Source organism: Metopolophium dirhodum, chromosome 7 (assembly GCF_019925205.1).
Source record: "Metopolophium dirhodum isolate CAU chromosome 7, ASM1992520v1, whole genome shotgun sequence".
NCBI lineage: Eukaryota > Metazoa > Arthropoda > Insecta > Hemiptera > Aphididae > Metopolophium > Metopolophium dirhodum.
In genome coordinates this window covers 15,415,053-15,438,066 of record NC_083566.1, presented here as the reverse complement: position 1 = coordinate 15,438,066, position 23,014 = coordinate 15,415,053, and the positions used below count along the sequence as shown (strand labels likewise).

The 23,014-nt window shown below is 31.0% G+C and overlaps 2 protein-coding genes across 4 annotated transcripts in view; one reads left to right on the top strand and one right to left on the bottom strand.

The window, feature by feature from the left end:
• The first annotated feature begins 2,057 nt into the window (after positions 1–2,057).
• Positions 2,058–13,633, top strand: LOC132949046 (cytochrome P450 4C1-like). Of its 2 annotated transcripts, XM_061019799.1 has the most exons (9): positions 2,058–2,225; positions 4,147–4,395; positions 5,149–5,381; positions 6,393–6,587; positions 6,762–7,011; positions 8,260–8,551; positions 10,362–10,438; positions 10,669–10,858; positions 12,352–13,633. In XM_061019799.1, the coding sequence occupies exons 3-9, from the start codon at positions 5,185–5,187 to the stop codon at positions 12,696–12,698; spliced, it is 1,548 nt and encodes a 515-aa protein (XP_060875782.1). In that variant the 5' UTR covers positions 2,058–2,225; positions 4,147–4,395; positions 5,149–5,184; the 3' UTR covers positions 12,699–13,633. The 2 variants fall into 2 exon arrangements, with proteins under 2 accessions (XP_060875782.1, XP_060875781.1); XM_061019798.1 differs by lacking the exon at positions 4,147–4,395.
• A 3,019-nt stretch (positions 13,634–16,652) lies between these two features.
• LOC132949073 (protein monoglycylase TTLL8-like) overlaps positions 16,653–23,014 on the bottom strand; it is a 30,447-nt gene continuing 24,085 nt past the window's right edge. For both annotated transcript variants that reach the window (XM_061019845.1, XM_061019844.1), the window contains exons 3-5: positions 21,239–21,603; positions 17,321–18,892; positions 16,653–17,177 (exon numbers count right to left, since the gene is read on the bottom strand). In XM_061019845.1, coding sequence (XP_060875828.1) covers positions 17,357–18,892; positions 21,239–21,603 — 1,901 coding nt within the window. In that variant the 3' untranslated portion in view covers positions 16,653–17,177; positions 17,321–17,356. The remainder of the gene's footprint in view (positions 17,178–17,320; positions 18,893–21,238; positions 21,604–23,014) is intronic.

The following is a 23,014-nucleotide window of genomic DNA, read 5'->3' as shown; positions in this document are numbered from 1 at the left end:
CCAGTCCATTCTATCTTAGTCCGTGGTACAGGATGATTCTTTTTAAGGACCAGTTTTAAAATTTAGGTTGATAGATGAAAATAGGCCAATTGTCCTCCCAAAGTTTTGTTGAGGTGAGTGGGGCATAACACAATGGCACCCCACAAAGTATTGGTCCATAGCTCTGCTTATAAAAACTTTAAATACTTAGAATTAAATAAATGTAATCGTTTTTATTTTAGATTCTGAGCGAAGCGATGAATGTATTGATTTTACAATGATGTGTGTTTTTTTTTATTTATTTTTTTATTTTTGTGTCTGTCATCACCTTTTAGGACAGTAAAAGTGCTTGGATTTTCTTCAATAGTAACTTTTCTGATAGGAAAGTGAATCTAGTTGGTACTTTGGGTGTCAAAAATAAAAATTTCCCAGTAGTTTTCACAAGCGACATGAAAAACAAAAGAAAAATTAAGGAAAAACGGGAATTTTTACACAAAATCTGTTTTCGAGAAAATCGATTTTGGTTTTTGGTATAACTATAAAACAAATGACCGTAAGGACATGAAATTTTGACTGAATGTTTATATTAGCATTTTCTATACACCATAAAATTTACAAAATATTTTGACTCTTTTTGAGCTGTTTACGGACATTGTCAGTTTTCAATTTTTTTAGTTTTTTTTTTCTATAAATATCAATAAATTTTTATTTGTTGAGTAAAAAAGCGTGAAAATTTAATATAAGGCTCCTGATATATCATTCTAATAGCAGTTGAAAAATATTAAAAATACATAGGCACAATTTTTTTTTATAAGAATTTAAAGTTCAAATTTTGACAACATTTATCAAATTTATAATTTATTAATTATTTTGTGGTTAAAAATTTATAAAATGTTCAACTTTTATAGGTAATGATTGAAAATTTAAAACAAGGCTCCACGTAAATAGGTTATATATAAATTACTTTATTCACAATAATATCATCAAATATACTTGGTAATATCATAGGCTGTCTGACCGTTTTGCTCAGAATCGTGTTTTTCTTATACAATGATATTATATCATTGAATTAAATTTTAACACTATCCATTACAGTAACCCACTTGTAAACTACTGTACAACAGAGCGACATCCACTTACCCACCTTTTTATTCTTTGAATTTCTCTGGAAAATATGTATGTAGGTATATTGCAGGTATGTTACAGTCATATAAAAATATTACTTAATTTATAATTTTCTATATTCAATGAAAATTTCAAAATATTTAGACTAAACTTAAACTATTTATAGGTATTTGACAATATTTCTTAAAATGCTATTTTTTTATAAGAATTTAAAATTCAAATTTTGACCAAAACTGTCAAAATAACTATTCTTACACTTGTTCTGTGGTTAAAAATGTATAAAATAATTATAGCTACCACTTAAAAATGTAATAGCTAGTTTCTGGTAAGTGTTTATCACAATAATACAAATACACAATTTTTCATAGACAATTCAAGTTAAAATTTCACAAATTGGATATCTAAACGAAAAATAAGGTTATTGGCACTATTTATAACTAGGCCATCTCCTATAGACTTTTGATCCTTATTGTTAATGTAATCATAATGATTGAATGCGATTTACATTTAAGCGAAAACAAAATACGTATAGTTGTAACGAAACTCTGTACATATTGATTTCTATTGTATTTTAATATTTACTGTTAGGACTTAGACGTGTACAAACAAACATACTTGTATACAAAACTTTTAAGATGAATCCTATAATACACTTAATCAGAGTATCATCTGTTAAAATTAATTTTCTTCAATATAATACATATTATATACTATGTACAACTTATCCCGTATAAATTCATCATATCTTTAACCTAAATTATTTCCAATATTTATTATTACTTATTAGGTATGCGTAATGAATGTCGTTGGTTTCAATTAATATTCAATTTAGTATATGATTGTAATTTATATTCAATTTTTACTTCAATATTATTCTCAAATTTAATTATTCAGTTTCAGTTCATACTTTTGAGTGCTCTAGGTGTCCTGAAATTAACAAACAGATAAAACAATAAACAATTAATTTGTTCAGTGTGAATAAGAATAATAAGAAGACATTATTGCTTATATTTTCAACGACAGAAAAATAGATGAAATTTTTTTCGTCAAGTACCTACGTATGATATAGGTATACGAAAAACATAGGTACGAGTATTACATAGCTGATCAAATATTTTAAGGTATGTAAACATAATATAATAAATATTAACACATTACCTAACCGTTCTTTAAGTAGAAAAATTATAATTCAAGATTTAATATTCTACACGTTTAATGGACAATGGTGGTTCATCAGTCATCACCATTATGGTATTTTATAGTTTAACTATAATATTTAATATACCTATACATTACACTTATAGTATGTACCTACTACCTACATTGTACACATTACACATAACAAGACGTGTGTGTCATCTTACATTTATTCTGTATGTTACCACGAAGTCCCACTAACTATTTTTGTTTACTTCACTAAAATAGTAAAATGTATAATAATAATATTCCGGCCTGCAATAAATACGAGTTATAATACAGTATCTTCGCTAGCTGACGAAAATGTCATGCGTTTATAAAATATAATAATATACTTATAAGTACTCTAAAAGATTCAAGTACCCAATAATATTTTTAAATTACAACAACATAACTAAAATTTCAACCAAATGTAAACATAAAATAACTATAAAAAAAATCTTGTCTGTGTATTTTTTATATTTTTAAACTGATATTATAACAACGTGTTAGGAGCCTTGTATTAAATTTTCAAGCTTTTTAACCCCACGAATAAAATTGTATTCACATTTATAGAAAAAAAAAAATAAAAAGTGGGTATCACTCTGCTGTACAGTAGGTTACAACCCAGACAACAATTTTTTGATTAATAATATTATTATAACATTGTAATAACGGATAATATTAGTATAACATTATTATAATATTATCATTACAAATTGCTGTCTGGGAAGTGAGTCACTGTAATGGATGGTGTTAAATTTAAATTCAATGATATAATAATATCATTGTTTACCAAAAACGATTCTGAGCGGAGACGGATTGTCCGCCTAGGATAATTTATATTATATTTATATTGTTATTATTAATACGGTAGCCGGTAAGTTGAATGTTGTATAATTGTATATAATAATATACTTGAGAAGTTTTAAGTACCCACAAAAAATATTTTTTAATTACAACAGAATAACTAAAATCGTTATTATTAGTTATTTAATATTTAATTTCGTCCAAATTTGAACTTGATTTTTTGGTTACAGAATTAGCTACTTAGTATTGGTTTTAAATGTTTAATACTCAGCTACAAAAGTTGAACATTTTATACATTTTTAACTATTTAATAATTGGTACATTTTCAATTTGATAAATTTCGTAAACATCTGAACTTTAAATGATTATAAAAAAAAACCTGCCTATGTATTTTTAATATTTTTCAACTACTGTTGTAACAATATATCAGGAGCCTAGTATTAAATTTTCAAACTTTTTAAGTTTATTATATACATACGATACCATATGCACCAACTAGATTAACTTTCCCGCTGGAAAAGACACTGAAGTTGAAATGCGAAGCATTATTTTGTCTACTTATCTTGTACACAGACAAAAAACAATCATAAAAATTTAAAAAGAAAACACATAATTGTAACATCAATGCATTTATTGGAGCACTCAGTATCTAAAACAGAAATTTTTCGATTATCTACAAACAAATTAAAATAACAATTCCAGCAGAGTACATAATACGAGAATACAGGCACGTAGCTAGGATTATACAATTAGAGTTGGCCAATTATCACCGATATTTTTATTGAATTGAGAATACTCCCCCCCTCCCCCGGGCAACTGGGCATTAATTTAATTTATAAGTATTTTTATACTATTTTAATATACCTAATATTAGATTCTGGTTGCTCCGATGAAGCTATTTTTTCATTTAAATTTGAGGTTATGAAGTAACATATTAAAGTATAATAGGCATAAGTATATATAGGTATATATAAATATATTATCATACTATTATATGTTATAGTTGATGATAGTAGGAAATCGGCAATTGTATTCATATTTATGGATTATAAATAGGTATACAGTACCTACTAAATATATTATTGCGCATAATACGCATAATAGTTATGGTAGGTACCAAGCTAACCATCGCTATAGCCTATAACCAAGCAATGAAGCGAAGCCGTGATGAGAAATGCAGAATTAATGAAATAGGAATGCGGGTTCATAATAATATAGATGCATGACGAGTATCGAAGAACGATTTCCATTCAGAGTTCTGGCAATCATACCATGGCGTTCGAAAAACAAATTGCATCTGATGCGGTAAATTACAAGCTATTATATTCATATTTGTAATCGTCGTGAGAACACAGCGTTCAAGATAATTATGTAGTAATAACAAATATCATAATAGAAACTTTTGAATATGGTTTAACTTTTTTACTCAATTATTTGAGCCTTGGATATTTTAACAATATGATGAGGTGGCCATTGGGACCTCAGGCTACTCCAAGCCACCCCATGCCACCCCTTAGCTACGTGCCTGCGAGAATAATTAAGTAAACTCACGCTGATGTTTTATCACACCCCTTTTCGAATAAGAACACTATAAAGTGACAATTTTGAACTGATTATAAACATTTTAGACAAAAAATATTTTTACTAAAAATATTTAGACATATAGAACATATTATTATAAATATTTAACTTCATTAAAATATTTTAAAATATACTTTATAATTGATAATTGATCCATTAAGAAAAATACCAGTATTACTTCAATTGCCTGCTATAGTCTACCATCTACGAACACTTATGGTTGAATATTTTAAAGTAAGCACTAAGCCGGTCTAATAATTTATGAAATGTTTGTTGGTTGTTGGTTTGAGCGTGTAATAAAGGGGATGGAAAATTCGAAGACTCAAGCCCCCCACAGTTATATTAGGTATAGCCAATAGCCATGGATGCAAATTTTTTTGTGTCATCAGAATTCCTCTACTATTTCTTTTACAAGTCAAGCTCTGACTATAACGATCGACATGACTAATATATTATTTTATAAAAATACGTTTACAGATAATTATATAATTAATTTCAACTGATCGTGAAAATATGTGGCTTCCGATTTTCACGACGCTCTTGGCCGTTTTAGCGATTGCTTCAATAGTATTAAGCATTAAAGGCAGAAACAGGAGAATGTTAGCTAACCGAATACCAGGCCCAGAAGGATCATTTATAGTAGGCATGTTACCGTTGGCCATACAAGGAGCTGAACAAAAAATCAAAAGCGCACAAGACTTATACCGAATGTGAGTTTCGTACAATTATTGTAAAACAACTTATAAAATAGTAAACTATACACTTCTGTAATATTATTAATTTAAAAATTATTCTAAACGGTCTACTGAAATATTATTTTTGAGCAAATTTTAAATTGGAAAACAAATCTCGTAGTATTCAAATTTACTGGGCTACCAGATAGCACAATTTAAAAAATATTTTTATCAATAACTTTTGGAAGATTGTAAAATATTCTCTATAAATGCCTGCAGGAACTTACGCAGCAATAGAGAGAATATTTTCTATCACAAATGTGTTATGGACGGACGAAAAAAATCGCTTTCTTGTACCTACTATCAAAGCAGTTATAATTCTAGAAAATAATTTTAAAAAATATTCCTGTAATGGTTTTTATGGTTTTTGTGTTAACTTAACCAAAATTATTAAACGCAATCAGTTCGTCAAAAAAATACGAAACAGTTGATTGTAAGTTGTAATACAGAAAATGAGAAGTAATCAACATCAACCCAATAAGAGTAAGAATACCAATTTTTCCAAACTCACAACAAAAAATTAATGTAAAAGTTAACAAGACAAGTTTTATTAAAATATTAAAGTCATTCAAATTATTTAAATTGTAAAATACTAAAAATTAAAATTAAAATACGATTGGGGTTTTTTCTAAGAGTAACCGTTTGTCCCGTTTTTTTTTTATAAAAATGGTCACCCTAGTCACTACTTATACCTATAATATAAATGTATACTATTATACTACAAAACTATATTTTAAATTTGCATAATTATTTAAATTAGTAGGTCTTTATGAGTTCCTACAGTAGGTACCTATTTGGATATTTTTTATTTTTAAATTTAAAATAATAGGTAAATAAGGATTTTTCTTCTTATGAGTATATTGTAACTGTGTATACTATTATGTTATATTATATTTATTATTATAGTCATATAAGTGTACACGAATAATTGCTATAATTAATCTATTTTAGTTGTAATATATATTGTAATTTATGGCATTATTTTAGATACGAAAAATCAATGTTTAAAGCTTGGTTGTTCAATAAATTATACATTATTCTTACTCGGCCCGAAGATATTGAATTTATTCTTGCCAGTCCTAAATTTCTAAGAAAATCTAAGGAGTATATGGTTTTGCAACAATCCATCATGGGACAAGGGATATTTACGATCGAAGACATAAATAAATGGAAAATTAACAGGTACCAAATTATAATGAATCATATCGTTTCTATTATATATTTAAGCCATTTAAGGACTAAAATGGTATTAACGGTGGCACAGTGCATACGAGTTTCCCGAAATTTAATATTGTAAATCAAACCCGCCATTGCACGTGAGATAAATACACGATAATGATTTTTTAACCTTTTCAGAAAATTGGTGACTAAAGGTTTCAGTTTTAAACTTTTAAAAGAATTTATACCGATATTTTACGAAGAAGCACTAGTTCTTGCCGAAATACTCGGGGACAATAGCGACTCGACATCAAAAGAATGTGACATCAGCGTTCCTGTCAGTATGGCTACGATGGAAATGATCGGGAAAACCGCTTTGGGGGTCACGTTTAACGCTCAAAAGGGCGGCTGTAATCGATTTGTCGAAAATTTACTAACAGCGATGCACGTATGATAATAATAATGATTTTTATAATATTATAATTTTCTAGTTTTTCCGTAATATATTGTACATATTTCTTTTGCTACGTAAAAATAACCATTAAAAAATTAATTAATAAGTTGTAGTTCTTGTGGAATCAAATACACTTATTATAGGGATAGGTAGGTACTGTTATAGTGTTATCATTATGGTAATACAAACACTAACACTATTATAGTCAACTTAAACAAAGTAAAATACAATACATTTTTAACTAACGCAATTATAGCAACTAAATTGCTACTAAAAAATCGATAAGTACTTACGCGTAAAATACCACTAAAAGGCACATGAAATTACACAACAGATTTAATTTACAAATGCTTACGTATTTTTCCCGGGAAAAAAAATGTTATCCTTATTATTGTTGCATGTTTCACTAATTTAAATTCCATTTAAGACGCTTAACAAAATTTAAATTAAAACACGCTATCACGAAAAATGTTACGATAGCATTTCACTATGTACAGTCAGTATACAGATGTCAAATTTTAGTAATTTAACATCACTTTAAGGGTCCCGATGCCAGTTTTTCAAATTTTCCACAATCCTATAAAATTTGAAAATTAAATTTTATATTTTAGTTTCCACTTCAATTATGAGACTTTTTCACTCAAGCTTTGTAGAACTGTCGGATTTTGATGGCTATTTTTTTATCTGAAAGAAGAAGACTTCCTACAGCCCGCATCTGATTTTGTATTTTATTTCAAATAATTGTATTAAAAAATGTGTAAAAAAATGCTTTTTATCTTGTATTTTTTTAGACATATTGTAAAGTTTGAGAATAAAATATTGAAAAACAGAGATCGATGCGGGCTATAGAATATTTCCCTCTCGCAATTAAAAAAGAATTATGAAATTTGGTTGATTCTACAAGGCGGTATCGTTATTCCCGCAGAGTGTATTTTTGAGGACAAAATGGCATCGGCACCGGGCGCCTTAACGATAAAAGTTACAAGGATTACATATTAATTACCCTATCTTTCGGTAGTATACTTACTTCTATTATATACTATACGTATATTACGGAAAAATCTTATTAAAGTCTTATGAAATTGTTTATTAATCATAATATTATTATATCTATAATCTGCAGGTTTTCTTTTTCTCCGCGCGATATTAGTGCTTATTCTAGGAATTTTTGTTTTCGTTCATTTTACATATGGTTATTTCGTTTGGTATCTATTAACATATTTTAATGTATTTTAATTTTAGGCTTGGGAATATAGGATTACCCATCCGTGGTACTTGAGCAGTACGCTATTCCAGTTTTCGTCGATTAAACAAAAACACGATCGTAGTCAAAAAATCATCAACGAGTTCACCGACGAAATAATCAAAACGAAAATCGTCGAGTTAAACAATTCAGGAAGCGAGAACGGTGTGAATGCAGACGACGACGACATTGGACAAAATACGAAAACGCTCACAAAAATTTTCCTAGAAAACTCCCATGAAAATATGACTCTTGAGCAGATACGAGACGAACTTGTAACAGTCATGATTGGTGAGTACCTATATCACACCAGTGTCCAGTTCACCCAACACCCAAGTTTTGACTTCTCCACTGTGCTATTATGCTATAGGTACTATGTATGACTGTGTCTTATTGTCAGGGCCATATTTAGAAATTCACGTTATAACAGACTAACAGAGTATAATGTTATTCACCGGTCTTTAAGTTATATTTTGTCTACAATATAAGAGAATTATCGTTATTTTTTAGTGAATCACGTTAATAATCGTATGAAATGGGAAATGTTGATAATAATCACATAGGTAGAGGATATTTATACGGGATATAATATATTATAATACGGTTTATCTTGGAGCACTCCCCAATTTTAATTTAATGCACTCCCATAACTATACTCTAATATCACAATTTTTTAGTAACGAATTTTGTCTCGCGTTCAAATTTTGATCTCGATTTAGTGGACATTATTGAAGGACCAATTTCAACAATTTCAACTCCAACAGAGTTAATATTCGACAGAAAAACTTTTTTAAATTTTGTGCTTCATTTCAAAAGCACAACATAACTTTCAAATTAGTCTTGGAGGCGGGACCAACTTCACGCACGTGAATATCTGATTTTTATGATAATTATCTACCTATGTCAATAATGATAATGACCGATGGGCGCTGAATAACGTTATTTTCCGTTTATGTAATTGACCGTAACGTTACAATTTTACCGTACGTCAAAAACAGATTGTGATAGTATACCTTAAGTTATGAAAAAGACAATTTAAAGGGAGGTCTAACTTTTTAGTTTTTTAGTTATGGGCAATTCAACTTATACAAAACCGAACCTACGGCACATTTTCTGATGATTCATATAAGATAAATTTTGTTTTTAATTTTTAGTTTCAATTAACAGAGCCTTAATGTCCATACCATATTATATTATATACATTTGTACTAGTATTATCATTTTTTGTTATACAATTTTCGACAATTAATTATTTTTTTAAATAATAAATCAATTTTATAACAAAACCATTTAATTTATAGTAATACTTATAATGAATAATTATGTAGGTATACGTAATATAGGTAATAAATAGTAGATCACACGTAACAAAGAAAAATTTTTGGAAGATCATTTTTAAGGATAAGGCCATGATACGATTACTTAGTTTCATTGAAATGTCCTTTATTCTTATTATTTTTAATTTTTAACTTTTTAATTTTTCGTGATTATTTATAAGCTTCTCAACAATATATTGATAACTGATAAGTAGGACAGTAGTATGACATAATATTCTAAAAATACACCTAAATAATAATAATTCTAGAAATATCAAATGTCTACATGATTAATATGGCTTAGGTACCTAATAAGATATTTAGCATCACAAATATGATTGTGATGTATTAATATTATATACATTGCATTTTATCATTATAGATATCGCAGTCGTTCATTGTTGTAAAATAGTATTTTTTCAATAAAAATTTGAAATGTATAGGTACCTAAATGGCTAAGTAATTTATATTATTTTTTCGATTAGGTGTAAGGCTTTGACGACTGAATTCATTAGCCTGTAGGTTGGTAGGGTTGGTACAATAGGGTTGGGACTGTTTGTACAGTCGGTTAGGAACACGTGTACGCCATTTGTGGCAAGGTTTTTACGCACTACGAACCCTGGTGGTCACCCATCCGAGAACTAGTGGCAACGGCCGTTGCTTACTCTCAATCATGTCGCGTGATTGATTTCAGCCACTGCGCCGCGCCGAGCCACATTTATTTAAATTATTGTAAGTCGTTATTTTTATATATAATATAAACAATATGATATATGTGAATATAGGAGGACAAGAAACAACTGCTATGGCGAATGCTTGTGTTGTTTTCATGTTGGCTCATCATCAAGACGTACAAGACAAGGTAAATATAATAATTACAAGCGTGTCATGTGCATACTGTATATAGGTATAGTGGATAGGGGGTGTGCTTGAAGCACAAAAAATTTTACAAGGGCGGAAATATGATAAATGGCCAGGAGCGCTAATGAACATTGCTACGGCTCTGATTTTGACATACGATTTACGTGTAAATACTAAACTACGGATTAATTTACAAACGCCTTTAATCTGTGTATATGTATAATTGTACAGGTGTTCAAGGAGCAGGAATCAATATTTTCGATCGGAGATCGTAACAGACCGGTCACATACAACGATTTGCTTCAGATGGAGTACCTGGAACGGGTGATCAAAGAAACGCTTCGACTTTTCCCTCCACTTCCAGTGTTTGGTAGAGATCTAAATGAAGACACGACAATCGGAGATTACCTATGCCCCGCTGGTATGGTATACGTTCCAAGTTTTCAACGTATAATGGTGTAGATATAATAATGCGCTGCTGCGACTTTTACAAGGCGTATAATATTGTTCGTAAACTATATTATTATATTATACGCTATTAAGAGGGTCGCATAAACAGTTGAGACGATTCATCAGCAGATTCTGCTAAACCTTATACTCTGGTATTAGCTGGAACTTAGTTACCCATTTCTTAAACAATTTTCGGATGTGAACAAACAAGTATATACCAAATTACGTATTATTAAGAGAATAATTAATTATGTACATGAAATCCAATTTTGAATAATAATATCGCTTGGCTCCTTTATAAATGAACGCCCGTGGTTATACGACACATCCTTTTGACGACTATCAATGACGAAATAATAAATACCGTTCATATATTTTGCTTAAAATTATTTGATGCGTGTATGTTATGCGTGTAACTAAGAACATAACGAACAACATACGGGAATTTTTACGCAAAAACTGTTTTCGAGAAAATCGATTTTGGTTTTTGGCGTAACTTTAAAACAAATAACCGTAGGCACATATAAGGCATTATAAGATTTGAAAATGTAATACAAGATTATCCATAAGTTTGTCTACCTTTATCAAAAAAAAAAATTTTTACAAGAAAATCAAATTAAATTTTTATGATTGTTTGAAGTTCATATTTTTACAACATTTGATATTCACTCGATTTATCATGTAACGGTTTTCTTATTTTTTTGTAATTAAAAAACGAATAACTGAAAATTTTACTGAATGTTTATATTATCCTTTTCTATACAACATAAAATTTTGAAAATAATTTGACACTTTTTGAGCTGTTTACGGACATTGTAATTTTTAATTTTTTTAGTTTATTTTTCTATAAATATCAATAAAATTTTATTTGTTGGGTAAAAAAGCGTGAAAATTTAATGCAAGGCTCCTGATATATCGTTCTAATAGCAGTTGAAAAATATTAAAAATACATAGGCACGATTTTTTTTTATAAGCATTTAAAGTTCAAATTTTGACAACATTTATCAAATTTAAAATTTAATAATTATTTTGTAGTTAAAATTTATAAAATGTTCAACTTTTATAGCTAAGGATTGAAAATTTAAAACAAGGTTCCACGTAAATAGGTTATATATAAATTACTTTATTCACAATAATATCATCAAATATACTATTGGTAATATCATAGGCTGACTAACCGTTTTCGCTCAGAATCGTTTTTCTTATACAATGATATCATATCATTGAATTCAAATTTAACACCATCCATTACAGTGACCCACTTGTAACCTACTGTACAGCAGAGCGACATCCACTTACCCACCTTTTTTTCCATTGAAATATTTTTGACGGAAACCAAAATTGAATCGTTTTTTGAATTTCTGCGGAAACCGCGTCATACAAAGTCGGAGGGTGTACAAAAAATACGTTAATAAATCATACTGTAAAATTAAAATATCGCTTACACCGGTGCAATCCTTATAGGTTCCACGCTGATCATCTGCCCGTTGTTCCTGCATTCGAGTCCGCAGCACTACGGCAGCACAGCTCGCGGACCGGATGCGTTCGATCCGGACAACTTCTTGCCGGAAGCCTGTCACGGGCGGCATCCGTATGCGTACATCCCGTTCAGCTCCGGACCCCGGAATTGCATCGGTATCAAGTACGCGATGCTCCAGATGAAGACGGTCGCATCCACGCTGATCCGCCACCACAGGTTCCTGCCGTCTGACAGGTGCCCAACGCCGGACCGACTGCGTCTCATGTTCTTGACGACGCTCAAGCTGGCCGACGGCTGTTATGTCAAAGTTGAGCCGCGGGGACCGGAGTGATCAGCTGCTGGGGGTGTGTGCCACATTTTATACCAACGTGTATACCGAGCTGGTCAAAAACATACAGTATATTATTGTTATTATTATTGTTAAACCGAGTTCTCAGCTACGACGTTATTGCCGTGTCGTGTGGCTTTCATCGTGTTCTGATGCGTCGTTATAACCATGGTATCATACACTAATTATGATCTACCGAGGAAGTCGATCCGAGATCAACTTTTGTACACTACTACATGACAGACAACGTAGCTGTGAACCTGGCTTTACTATTATTGTTATTATTATTATTATTATTATAATTATTATTGTTATCATATTATATTTTTTTCCTATAAATCACCTATAATCTTGTATAAGTGTAGAGATATAGCTTATTGTAAAATATTTTTATCGTATGATTGTATTTATTTATTTAAATTTTATTTTATTTCAAATAATAATAGAAATTCTAAAACGCAAATTCGACTGAGTCCAGATAAAATAATCTCTGAGCTATCATCACCAATTTTTATTACTAGTCATATTGAAGGTAACTAATAAATGTTAATCTTCTTTCTTTTCCAATTAATTATATTTATTTGTTACTTAGTCATTGATACGCCTAATCGTAAAAAACAAAAATCTTATGTTGGTGAAAAACCTGACCTATCCACCCCAATGAGAAAGCTAAAAGACATTTCAACAAAGCTAAACTTCAGATCGTTCAAAGAAAAAAAATTAAAGTTCTAAACGAAACTGTTAGACGTCAGGAAAAAAAATTGTCATCTTTAAAAACATTTTTCAGGCATTCTAAATTAAAAAACCTTCTCACTGAAGCAGCTCATGATTCCATATTAGTATTAATTCATTATTAAGATTGTTATGTGTATATTTTTGTCATGCTTTAAGTGTCTGAAGGTTTATTTGTTCGTTTAAATACATTTTTATTATGTTACTGAATCGTGTTATATTATCTTATATTTCATGCAACTTTACTATATGATTTTAGGTACTTCCTCACTGTTATATACGCAGTTCGAGAGTTGACCCCATGAATGTATTAAAATAACATAAAAAATACTATATGTTGAAAATATTAAAAAAATTATCCGATACTAAAAACAGTTTATCGTTGTACTTAACCATATAATATTTTATAGAAATATAATTTATATCAAAGGTATCTGTCCTACAGACGAAGGGCTTACAGCAATTACACAGTTAAGTTCTCCGACTAACATAATTCAATATGTACGTAGTTTTTTGGGATTGGCAAATTATTTTCTATGGTTCCTACATCCCAAATTTTAGTAAAATCACTTATTCCCTTAACCTGAGTTAACAAAATGTAATTTCTAAACAAAAAAGCAGGTAAGTGGGTGTTGCTCTAATGTACAGTAGGTTACAACCACTTGTAACCCACGTCACTGTAATGGAAGATGTTAAATTTGAATTCAATGATATAAAATCATTGTATATGAAAATCGATTTTGAAAATTATTTAAGAAATATACTCATGTCAACAAATTTCCAAAAATAATATTTTGAAAAAAGTTATTACGTTTCAAATTAATTTAATTAAAAAAATATTGATATTTTAAAAAAATAAAAAAAAACTACTTGATTTAGATAATTGTTTTTACTATCAAAATTGTTCTTATAATCAGATTCACAAATTAACTATTTTGAATTTATCCAAAAAAAATTTAAATAAAAAATAAAAATTATTGTTTTTATATTATACGTGTAGTACAAGTTACTATAAATTATATATTTAAAAAAAATTTAATATTGATTAGAACAAACGTTATTTCATCTGTCGGGTCTTCCTGTTACATCCTGTACTTATAGGTATGAGGCTAGGTATTTATAATATTTGAAGAGAAATCAAAAAATAAAATAAAATATTGAGGTGGGCGATTATTCTTAATAGATTTGACTACCTATAGGCTATAATAGTTAAAAATATTAAAATATAACGGTTATGATTAGGTGACCTCAAAACATATTATTTACCACATGTAAATAATATTACAGACAAGCGTCCTCCGTAATATATTTGACAGCTAAGTAGTTAATTTCTTAATATTGTTATGTAATATTACCGATTTGTCAATACACTATATACACCAATAAAAAAATATATATATAAATTTCTTAACGATGTATTTTAATATAATAGTGTAAGTTATACAACGTATTTTTACAGTTTTGAATTTTAGCTAAATAAATAGGACAATGAGTGAAGACTGAAGAACGAAAACACTTATACGACATAATTTAATTGATTTATGTTTGTTTTTATAGTCTATAGACTCAACCATTACTTACTAGACCGCAGATTTTCAATTAATTTTTGACAGCCAGGAAGTTTGAGTAAGTTGTTTGAACCATAATGTCCGATCGTAATATAATATGGTGCTGAAAAAACATTATTTTAAATGATTTTGTTGATTACATATCATGTAAACTATAAATTAATCATTTATTCCATGTGAATTATTTTATACAGTAAGTATAAGGTGTTTTTTGCTATAATCTGCGTCAACTTATACTAAGATATGACTGTTTTTCATTTTTATTAGCAGGTAAGGGGCAAGGACCCCAGTTTTGAAACTTTTAGATTGGCCCCTTGTTATCAAGTTGCACCACTACACGTAGTACGTACATGCCAATAACGCAGCACTTTACACACTAATTACAAAGGTAAATTTTAGTGAAACACTGAAACTAAGTTTCGTATTTCCAATAATATAGCTTACTGAGTGACATTATAGCATGAACACTTATTATACAAATTTAAGTTAAAAAGTTTATATAGGACTGTTGTATATGAGTCGATTTTTGATATTTTATTTTCAATGTCCAATATTTAGCTCTATATCTTGAGTTATTTTACTTTTTATATTTGAATTATTGAGCTTAGTAATTTTATTAAAATATCAAACATTTACTTTTAAATAGGCACAGATTAACTTCTCTGCTACAGCATTGATAATAGGTGTTTATACTCTTAAACCACTCAATAAACCATATTCTTGGAAATACAAAAATTAATTTTCATAGCATTTTTCCATACTATTTATTCCTCTTAATAAATTGAGTTAATTGAGTCAATGTCGATTTATTTAATGTCAATTAAGGTAAACAAATAAACATTTAAGTAAATATAGACTGTTTCAAAAATGTTAGAAAAAAAATTTAAAATCAATAAAAACAGCAGTAATAAATAGCTTAAAAAAATTACACGTCGTCATGTTTACGCAATACGGCTTCACCGAGCGGGAATTTCGTACACCGTATACGAACGTTGGTTTGTATAAACGCATATTTTATTTATTATTTATTTTATTTGATATCAAAAATATAACTGAGCTTCACTGAGTGGAAACCCATATGGAAGCCCAGAAAATATTAGTTGAAATATCGCATATTATACAATTTTTTTGATTTCCATTAGTAATAGATTACAATTGATTACATATAATAAAAAAATTATAAATTAAAATTAAAATGATTGACTTACCAACATCATCTGTACCCACTCACCAGTTTTTGTTTCCTTTTTATTTCTTATATTTTTAACCACGGCGTTTAATAATGAAATTATTTTAAAATTTCATGTATATTAAATTCATAATATTTATGATTAATATAATATCTTTTTTTAATTTTTTTTTTACTATTGATCTTTAAGCCCGGCAACTATGGCCATTATCTGTTTGATATAAGAGTGGGCGTACGGTTTTATAAGTACACGTGTGTGTACGTGTGGCAAGGGTTTGTAACTAAAAACCCGGGTGGTCAGTGGTCACATATCCGGGAATAATTAATTATTCTTATATTTTGTTATAATTCATGTCTTGTTTTTTTTCTTAATTTAAAACCATTTATTAGTTTATGATTATTTTAATCTTTATTGTAAAATTATTATATTATTCATATATTTTTTTACGTTTGTTAAAAATAATAAAATGTTGTTTCTTATTTCTCGTATTTATGAGTATATTTTTATTTATTTCAACAGAATAATAGGCATCTGAAGAAATTAACCACTGATTTTTGACGTGTAAATTATAACATACACAACTGTAATATATTATTTGTTGAAACAACAAAGCGCGAATAATGTTTATCACTAACCGATGTCCGACCTACGAGTAAATACTGAAGTAGGTAAACTGTAAAGAAATTATATATTAGTACATTCACATTGGGTTAAACTTTAAAGACTTCAAAGTTCTTTTACACACTTTGTTAATAAATTGCATTTAACATTTCTATAATGTGCGTGTTAATTTTAATTGATCGTGCTCTTGGTTCTTGATATCAGTCTAATCAGTTTTGCTTTTGATAGTTAAATTCTTTAAAATCCGAGACGACCAGTGGGACGACGTGATGAACTGCGACTTCAGTTTAACCGGTGACCTGTCTGCAGCTAGTTGGGCAGCAGACGATGCAGACGATCCGAAAATCATGACATTTTCAGCCCGCACAAACCTAACATTTTTTTCAAAAACATTATTAATAATCGAAAAAAACAATATTTTCAATATTGTCCATCCTGCCTCTAGCTGGATAATTCTGCAAAGCCACATTATAGTAATATGTACATATAATAATAGTAATAATAATAATCATACTCATTTAACGGTCGTCGCTGCAAAAACTGAGTTTCGTCACGCTTTTCGACTGTTGTTGTTGCGGTCTCGGCGTATGATGGACTTGCAAATCTTTTGCACAGACGAGATTTTCGTCTTACACTTTTTGAATAGCTTCGAGCAACGACAGGTTTTGCGTGGGCCGCAAAGGTTGTGGTTTTCGGACGACCCAAACTCCACATCGTCTGCTGAGCACAGCTCTGCATCGTCTACTGACACCGCTTCCACCTTCACACCGGCCGCCGGTGAGGGTGTTAGAGGTTTATCCTGCACGTCGTCCACACTAACCGTCTGCACGTACGTGCTGATGGAATTGTCGTCCCACCAGTGGTGATGGTGACGGGCGTGACTGCGCGAAGCTTGTGTGGACACGTGGCTGCGCGGTCGATCGATCCTGCTGGCCAGCAACTTGTACGCGGCGGATGTGGGCGCGGACTCGGCGAATGGTCGCGGCGCGTACGGAACAGCGCCGACTGGCATCGAACACTCGTGCACCATGTCAAACATGCCTATCCGGGTGGCCCGACCGCGACCACTGTCCACCAACATCTTGGCCACGCCACGGGCCACGCTCCGCGCTACGACGGCCAATGGCGCCATCCGGTCACATTTCTTGCTACAGTCAGTGTCCAGACACGGATCGTCCGATACGATGTCGATCAGCCACGGCCGCGTATCTTCACCCAGGACGAACGTGCCACGGAACAGTTCCAAACAATTGGGTCTCAGGTCAAGCGAGCCGGCCGTCGCGGCCGTGGCCATTGCCGACCCCACAGACCGCTTGACCGCCAAGTATAAATCGTCGTCGTTGTCTTCTCCATCGTCGTTCACCGCCAGCTGCTGTTTCTGCTGCTGATGCCGCCGTTTCTTCTGCTGCTTACCCGTTTTCTTGCCATGCCGTATGGTCTCGACGAGCTGATTGAGGCCGCAAGTCAGTGCCGTCGGCCGCAGCATCCCGTGTAGTACACCTGACTTGACCCGATGGAAATGCCCGTCCTTGGTGGCGCCCGGGTGCAGCGAGAACCCGTGCGTGTACGGTTGCACAGCGCACGTCCGGTGCAGCCACACAGTCAGCCGACCATCAAGCGTCGAGAGCACGATCCACGTGTGCACGTCTGACTTGACGTTATCGCACAGCAGTGGTGTCTCGATATACTTCTGAACGATGTGGTGGGCACCAACTACGCGCGCGCAACAGTCAAGGACATCGCTGATCTTATTCAGCATCACCGGCCGGCCGCACTGCAGGGCCACCGTAGGCTTAACAATCCACACGTTCTCGTAACCGTCCATCGCCGTTTGCGGCCTCACCGTTGTCAACTGGTCAACCAACTGGCCACTAAACGTCGTCAGGTAGCGCAGCGCCGCTTCCTCGTCGTCGGCCGCTACCGGCACTGTGAACTTCCGTCGGTCGTGTACGATCTTGTAGTAATGTTCAAAAAACTTTTCCCAAACATCGCCCTTCCCTGGAAACGAAGCCGCCCTTAGCGATCTGCCGTCGGTTAGGTATTGGTGACATTTAATCGCGGCGAAGTTAAGTGCCGAAAGAGGAACCTGTGATATCATGAAATAGAAAAATTAAATTGTCAAAGCCTACCAAATAAATAACGGATAAAAAATTGATCATAAAATGTATAAGCAATAATAAACGTTGACGACAGACAGAAAAAAAATACACATCATAGTAAATACAATACATTTATACACTCCATCGCTCCGCAAAGAATCCGAAATACAATTTCCAGTGACAGCTATCCTCAAATAAATATGTATTGCTGAAAAAAATTCTGAAAACCCACCAAATTTCTACTAGAAGGAGTGCTTCGATTTCAACATATAGTACCTTAACTTTTAGATTTTTAAATTGGATCAAGATGGTACTTTTGAGAGGTAATTTTTCGCGTTTCTCAATAGTTATTTAATTCCACGGGAAAAATTACTGACAAATTACGAAAAACCGCTTAAAATGGAATTTTAATTTCTAACGCTTTGTGTATCACCGTAGCAACGAATAAAAAATTATTATAATATTATAATATTAATTTAACTTAAAGGCTATAATAATTAATAAAAATTTAAAAAATCCAGACTGATAAAAACCGTCTCCGCTCAGAATCGTTTTTCTTATACAATGATATTATATCATTGAATTCAAATTTAATACAATCCATTATACACTGACTCACTTGTAACCTACTGTACAGCAGAGCGACATCCACTTACCCGCTTTTTTATAAATTTGTTACAAAAAATGTAATATTTTTAATTGAAACAACCATTTTTTTAAAAGAAAAAATATATATAATAGACAATTATTAAGGAATTGAAAACAGTTTTTATAAACGTCGTTTATGTTATGGCTTTTTAATACAAATTTCACTTAGAGACAATTTTGTGATGGAAGGATTTCGGAGTAAAATTTAAAACTAAGCTAGATAGTTTACGACACCGTCCAGTAACTATTTTGCCCAAAAAAATGTTCAAAAATGTTTGTTTTAAATAGGAAAGGGATTGAAAACCGTTTTTAAAACGACGTTTTTGTTACTTAGGTTTTAAAAAGAAGAAGCTTATTTTGACACCTCAAACTGCGCAACACTATTTATTTAAATGGTGATTAATTCGTTAATAGAAAAAATATTTGAAAAACGTTATTTTTTCAAACATATAAGGTGTGGCGACATACCTGTTGATGATATTTATGATATTTAAATGCCAATATATAATTATGTTGATATAAAAAACAATTTTGACAAAAAAAAAATTAAAGGATCGACGGTCAATCGTTTTTGTGTTACATCAAAAAAATTAATAGGATTTGTCAAAAATTGGTATTGCTTCGCTCTGAATCTAAAATAGCAAGAATTAAAGTCCACACACACTGTAGGTATTATTTTGATTACAATTTACTAGTAGGATAATTAATATAAATAACATTATAAATGCTACGTTTTCTTCTAAAAATGATTTATTTCAAAACTTGTATTTAGTACTGTTTTATTTTTAATTATGTTACACTAATATTGGTCATTGTATTATAAATAAACATCTTACATCCAACCACCCACCAAATTTTGTATGTATTGCTGAAGCAATACACATTAACCATAGGATCGACCGACGCCACTGAGTCAATTTCTATGCAAATTAATTCAAATTGTTTTTATTTATAAATTTATTTTAAATATTTTAATTTAACACAAACATTACAGTAACTTACCCAATGACGAAGTAAACTTAACACCTACTGGCTACTGTACAGCAAAGTGGTTACTTGATTGCTTTTAAAAAAAATATAGTTTTAATTTTAAGGTGTGTTACTTAAAAATATTTTCCTATATAACCTTGATTTACAAGCTTATACACTCATACTTATATTTAAAACAGTAATCGGACATCAGGAAGTAGATGAGTACCTTCCACTTATTTGTCTAAAACCACACATAAGATAGGGTGCTCCAATAACTTTAAATGACTGCAAAACTAAAATTATTTTTGAATATTGGTAACAATAAAATATGTTTTAAAACTGAAAAAACCATTAACATAATATTATAAATAATAATATTAATAGTCAGTAGATTATAAAAAGTCCGTGTTCTAAATGACACAATAGTGTGGGATAGATCTTGTGCTAACCCAGCAAACAATAATATGGAATAAAAACGAATAATGCTTGAAAATTATATTATCTCAAAATTGATGAACTAAATAATTAACCAAATCGTCAAAATAAACAACATCGATATAAAACGGTCAACCAAAAATAAAATAGTTATACTATGAATAGGAATTCATTTTTAACGTGTAACGATTAATAATAATTTCGGTTATCAGTATACCCAGCTATGATTTATAAACCTAAGCTAATACGAAAATAAACAGTTTTCCTGGTACGCTCACCTGACCGTTTTTGGCGCACATGGTGTGATGACCACCGTCCACGAATGCCCGCAGTAACGACACACAAGCGGTTAGCGAGTAATCCGCGACGAAGCTCTCTGCATGAATACCTTCGGTGCACGCCGGGTACGCCCTCGGGTAGTGGTTGTCGAACTCGGATTGTCCAGCTAGAGCGTGGCCACACAACTTCAATGCGGCATTCCCGTCCCTCGGGAACCGATTGACCACGACGTCCGGGTGCAGTGTCATCCAGTTGACGCCGCCGCTGCGTGCGTCCGTCCACATCAGGCCAGATTCGTAACGTTTGACGACCACTTTTACGCGCTCAACGTTATTGTGCAGCGATATCACCTCGACGGAGGTACCTATCCATATAATATGACACGAACCGATTAAGTTGAATAAATTTAAGTTAAGTTAAGCTAAGATTTATGTTATTATTAGGTAGATAAAACATTGTTAAAAGTGTTGATGTAAAGACCAATGTATTTAATGTCTATGAAAAACATAATTTGTTTGAAAACTTTAAAAATATAAACAATACTATTATTAATAATAAATAATTTGATATTGTATTTGTATTTTTCAATGTAAAACGTATTTATTTAATATTTTTGAATGTATGATAGTGTATAATGTTGGTTATACAATTTTACTGGTTGTACTGTTTCATCACATTTGTTTTAATATTTATTTTTTTATACCATCCTCCCCCTAAAAAATTAACTATAAAATAGGGACAGCTTAAATTAAATTTTCCTTGAGCAGCCGAAAATATAAGCCCTGCCCTCGTGTTGAGGACGTTCAGATAGTCAATAGATGATAAATGATAATTTATTTACAGTAAGTTAATACTTGAAAATTATTTCATAATATTTTAATATAATTTTTTATGATAGGAATCTGGAAGCTGTTATGTAGTGTCGTGTTTCTGATAAAACAGGAGGCATAGATATTATTAATTTAAAAAATATTAAATTTCAATTTTAAATATTACTTGTGTTTGTTAAATTTTAATAAGATTCTTTGAGGCAGGTCCCCAAGTGGCAAGCATCATTATATGTTAAATAGTTCGATATTTGGTAAATTAAATGAATAATGCTGACACAGTAATATAATAATATAATGTTTCAACTGTTGAAATATATGATATTAAGGTCACGTAGACATACAAACATAATATCATCAAAAACAGACAAAAATTAGCAACAGAAGCAAAATCATGAGTTACCCAAGTAGAATATTATTATTTATTGGTATAGCCTATCTAAACGACGAGTTTCTTTTCGATTACTATAATATACTGTTATACTATTCTTACTACGACACAATATTCAAGCAGAACAGAAAGTGTCCAGATATCAGAATATATAGTTCATTGGAGCTTTTTAGTTTTATTAGTTTTTACGTCTCCGTTAAACTTTGTTATAATTTTTAGGTACCATTTAGCTATATTCTTATTTGTCAAGACGTTTGTAAATTGGTTATATGTTTATATGTAAGTACTAGAAATGCGTATATACGTATATGCGTTGTATTATGCGTAAGTGTAAAACACAATTTAACCAAACTTAATTTCTTCAATAAGTAACTAAAAGAACATGTAAATGTATTACCTAGTTAATCTCTAGTTCACACATTAATTTAATAAAAGGACGTCGTACCGTATAATATATATTGTCTCCGTCTTACACACGTATATACGATAAAGCAAATGTTCGCTCACCAATTTCAATAGTGTGCTGTTAGCTTTGATATTAAAGTGAATTGACCTAT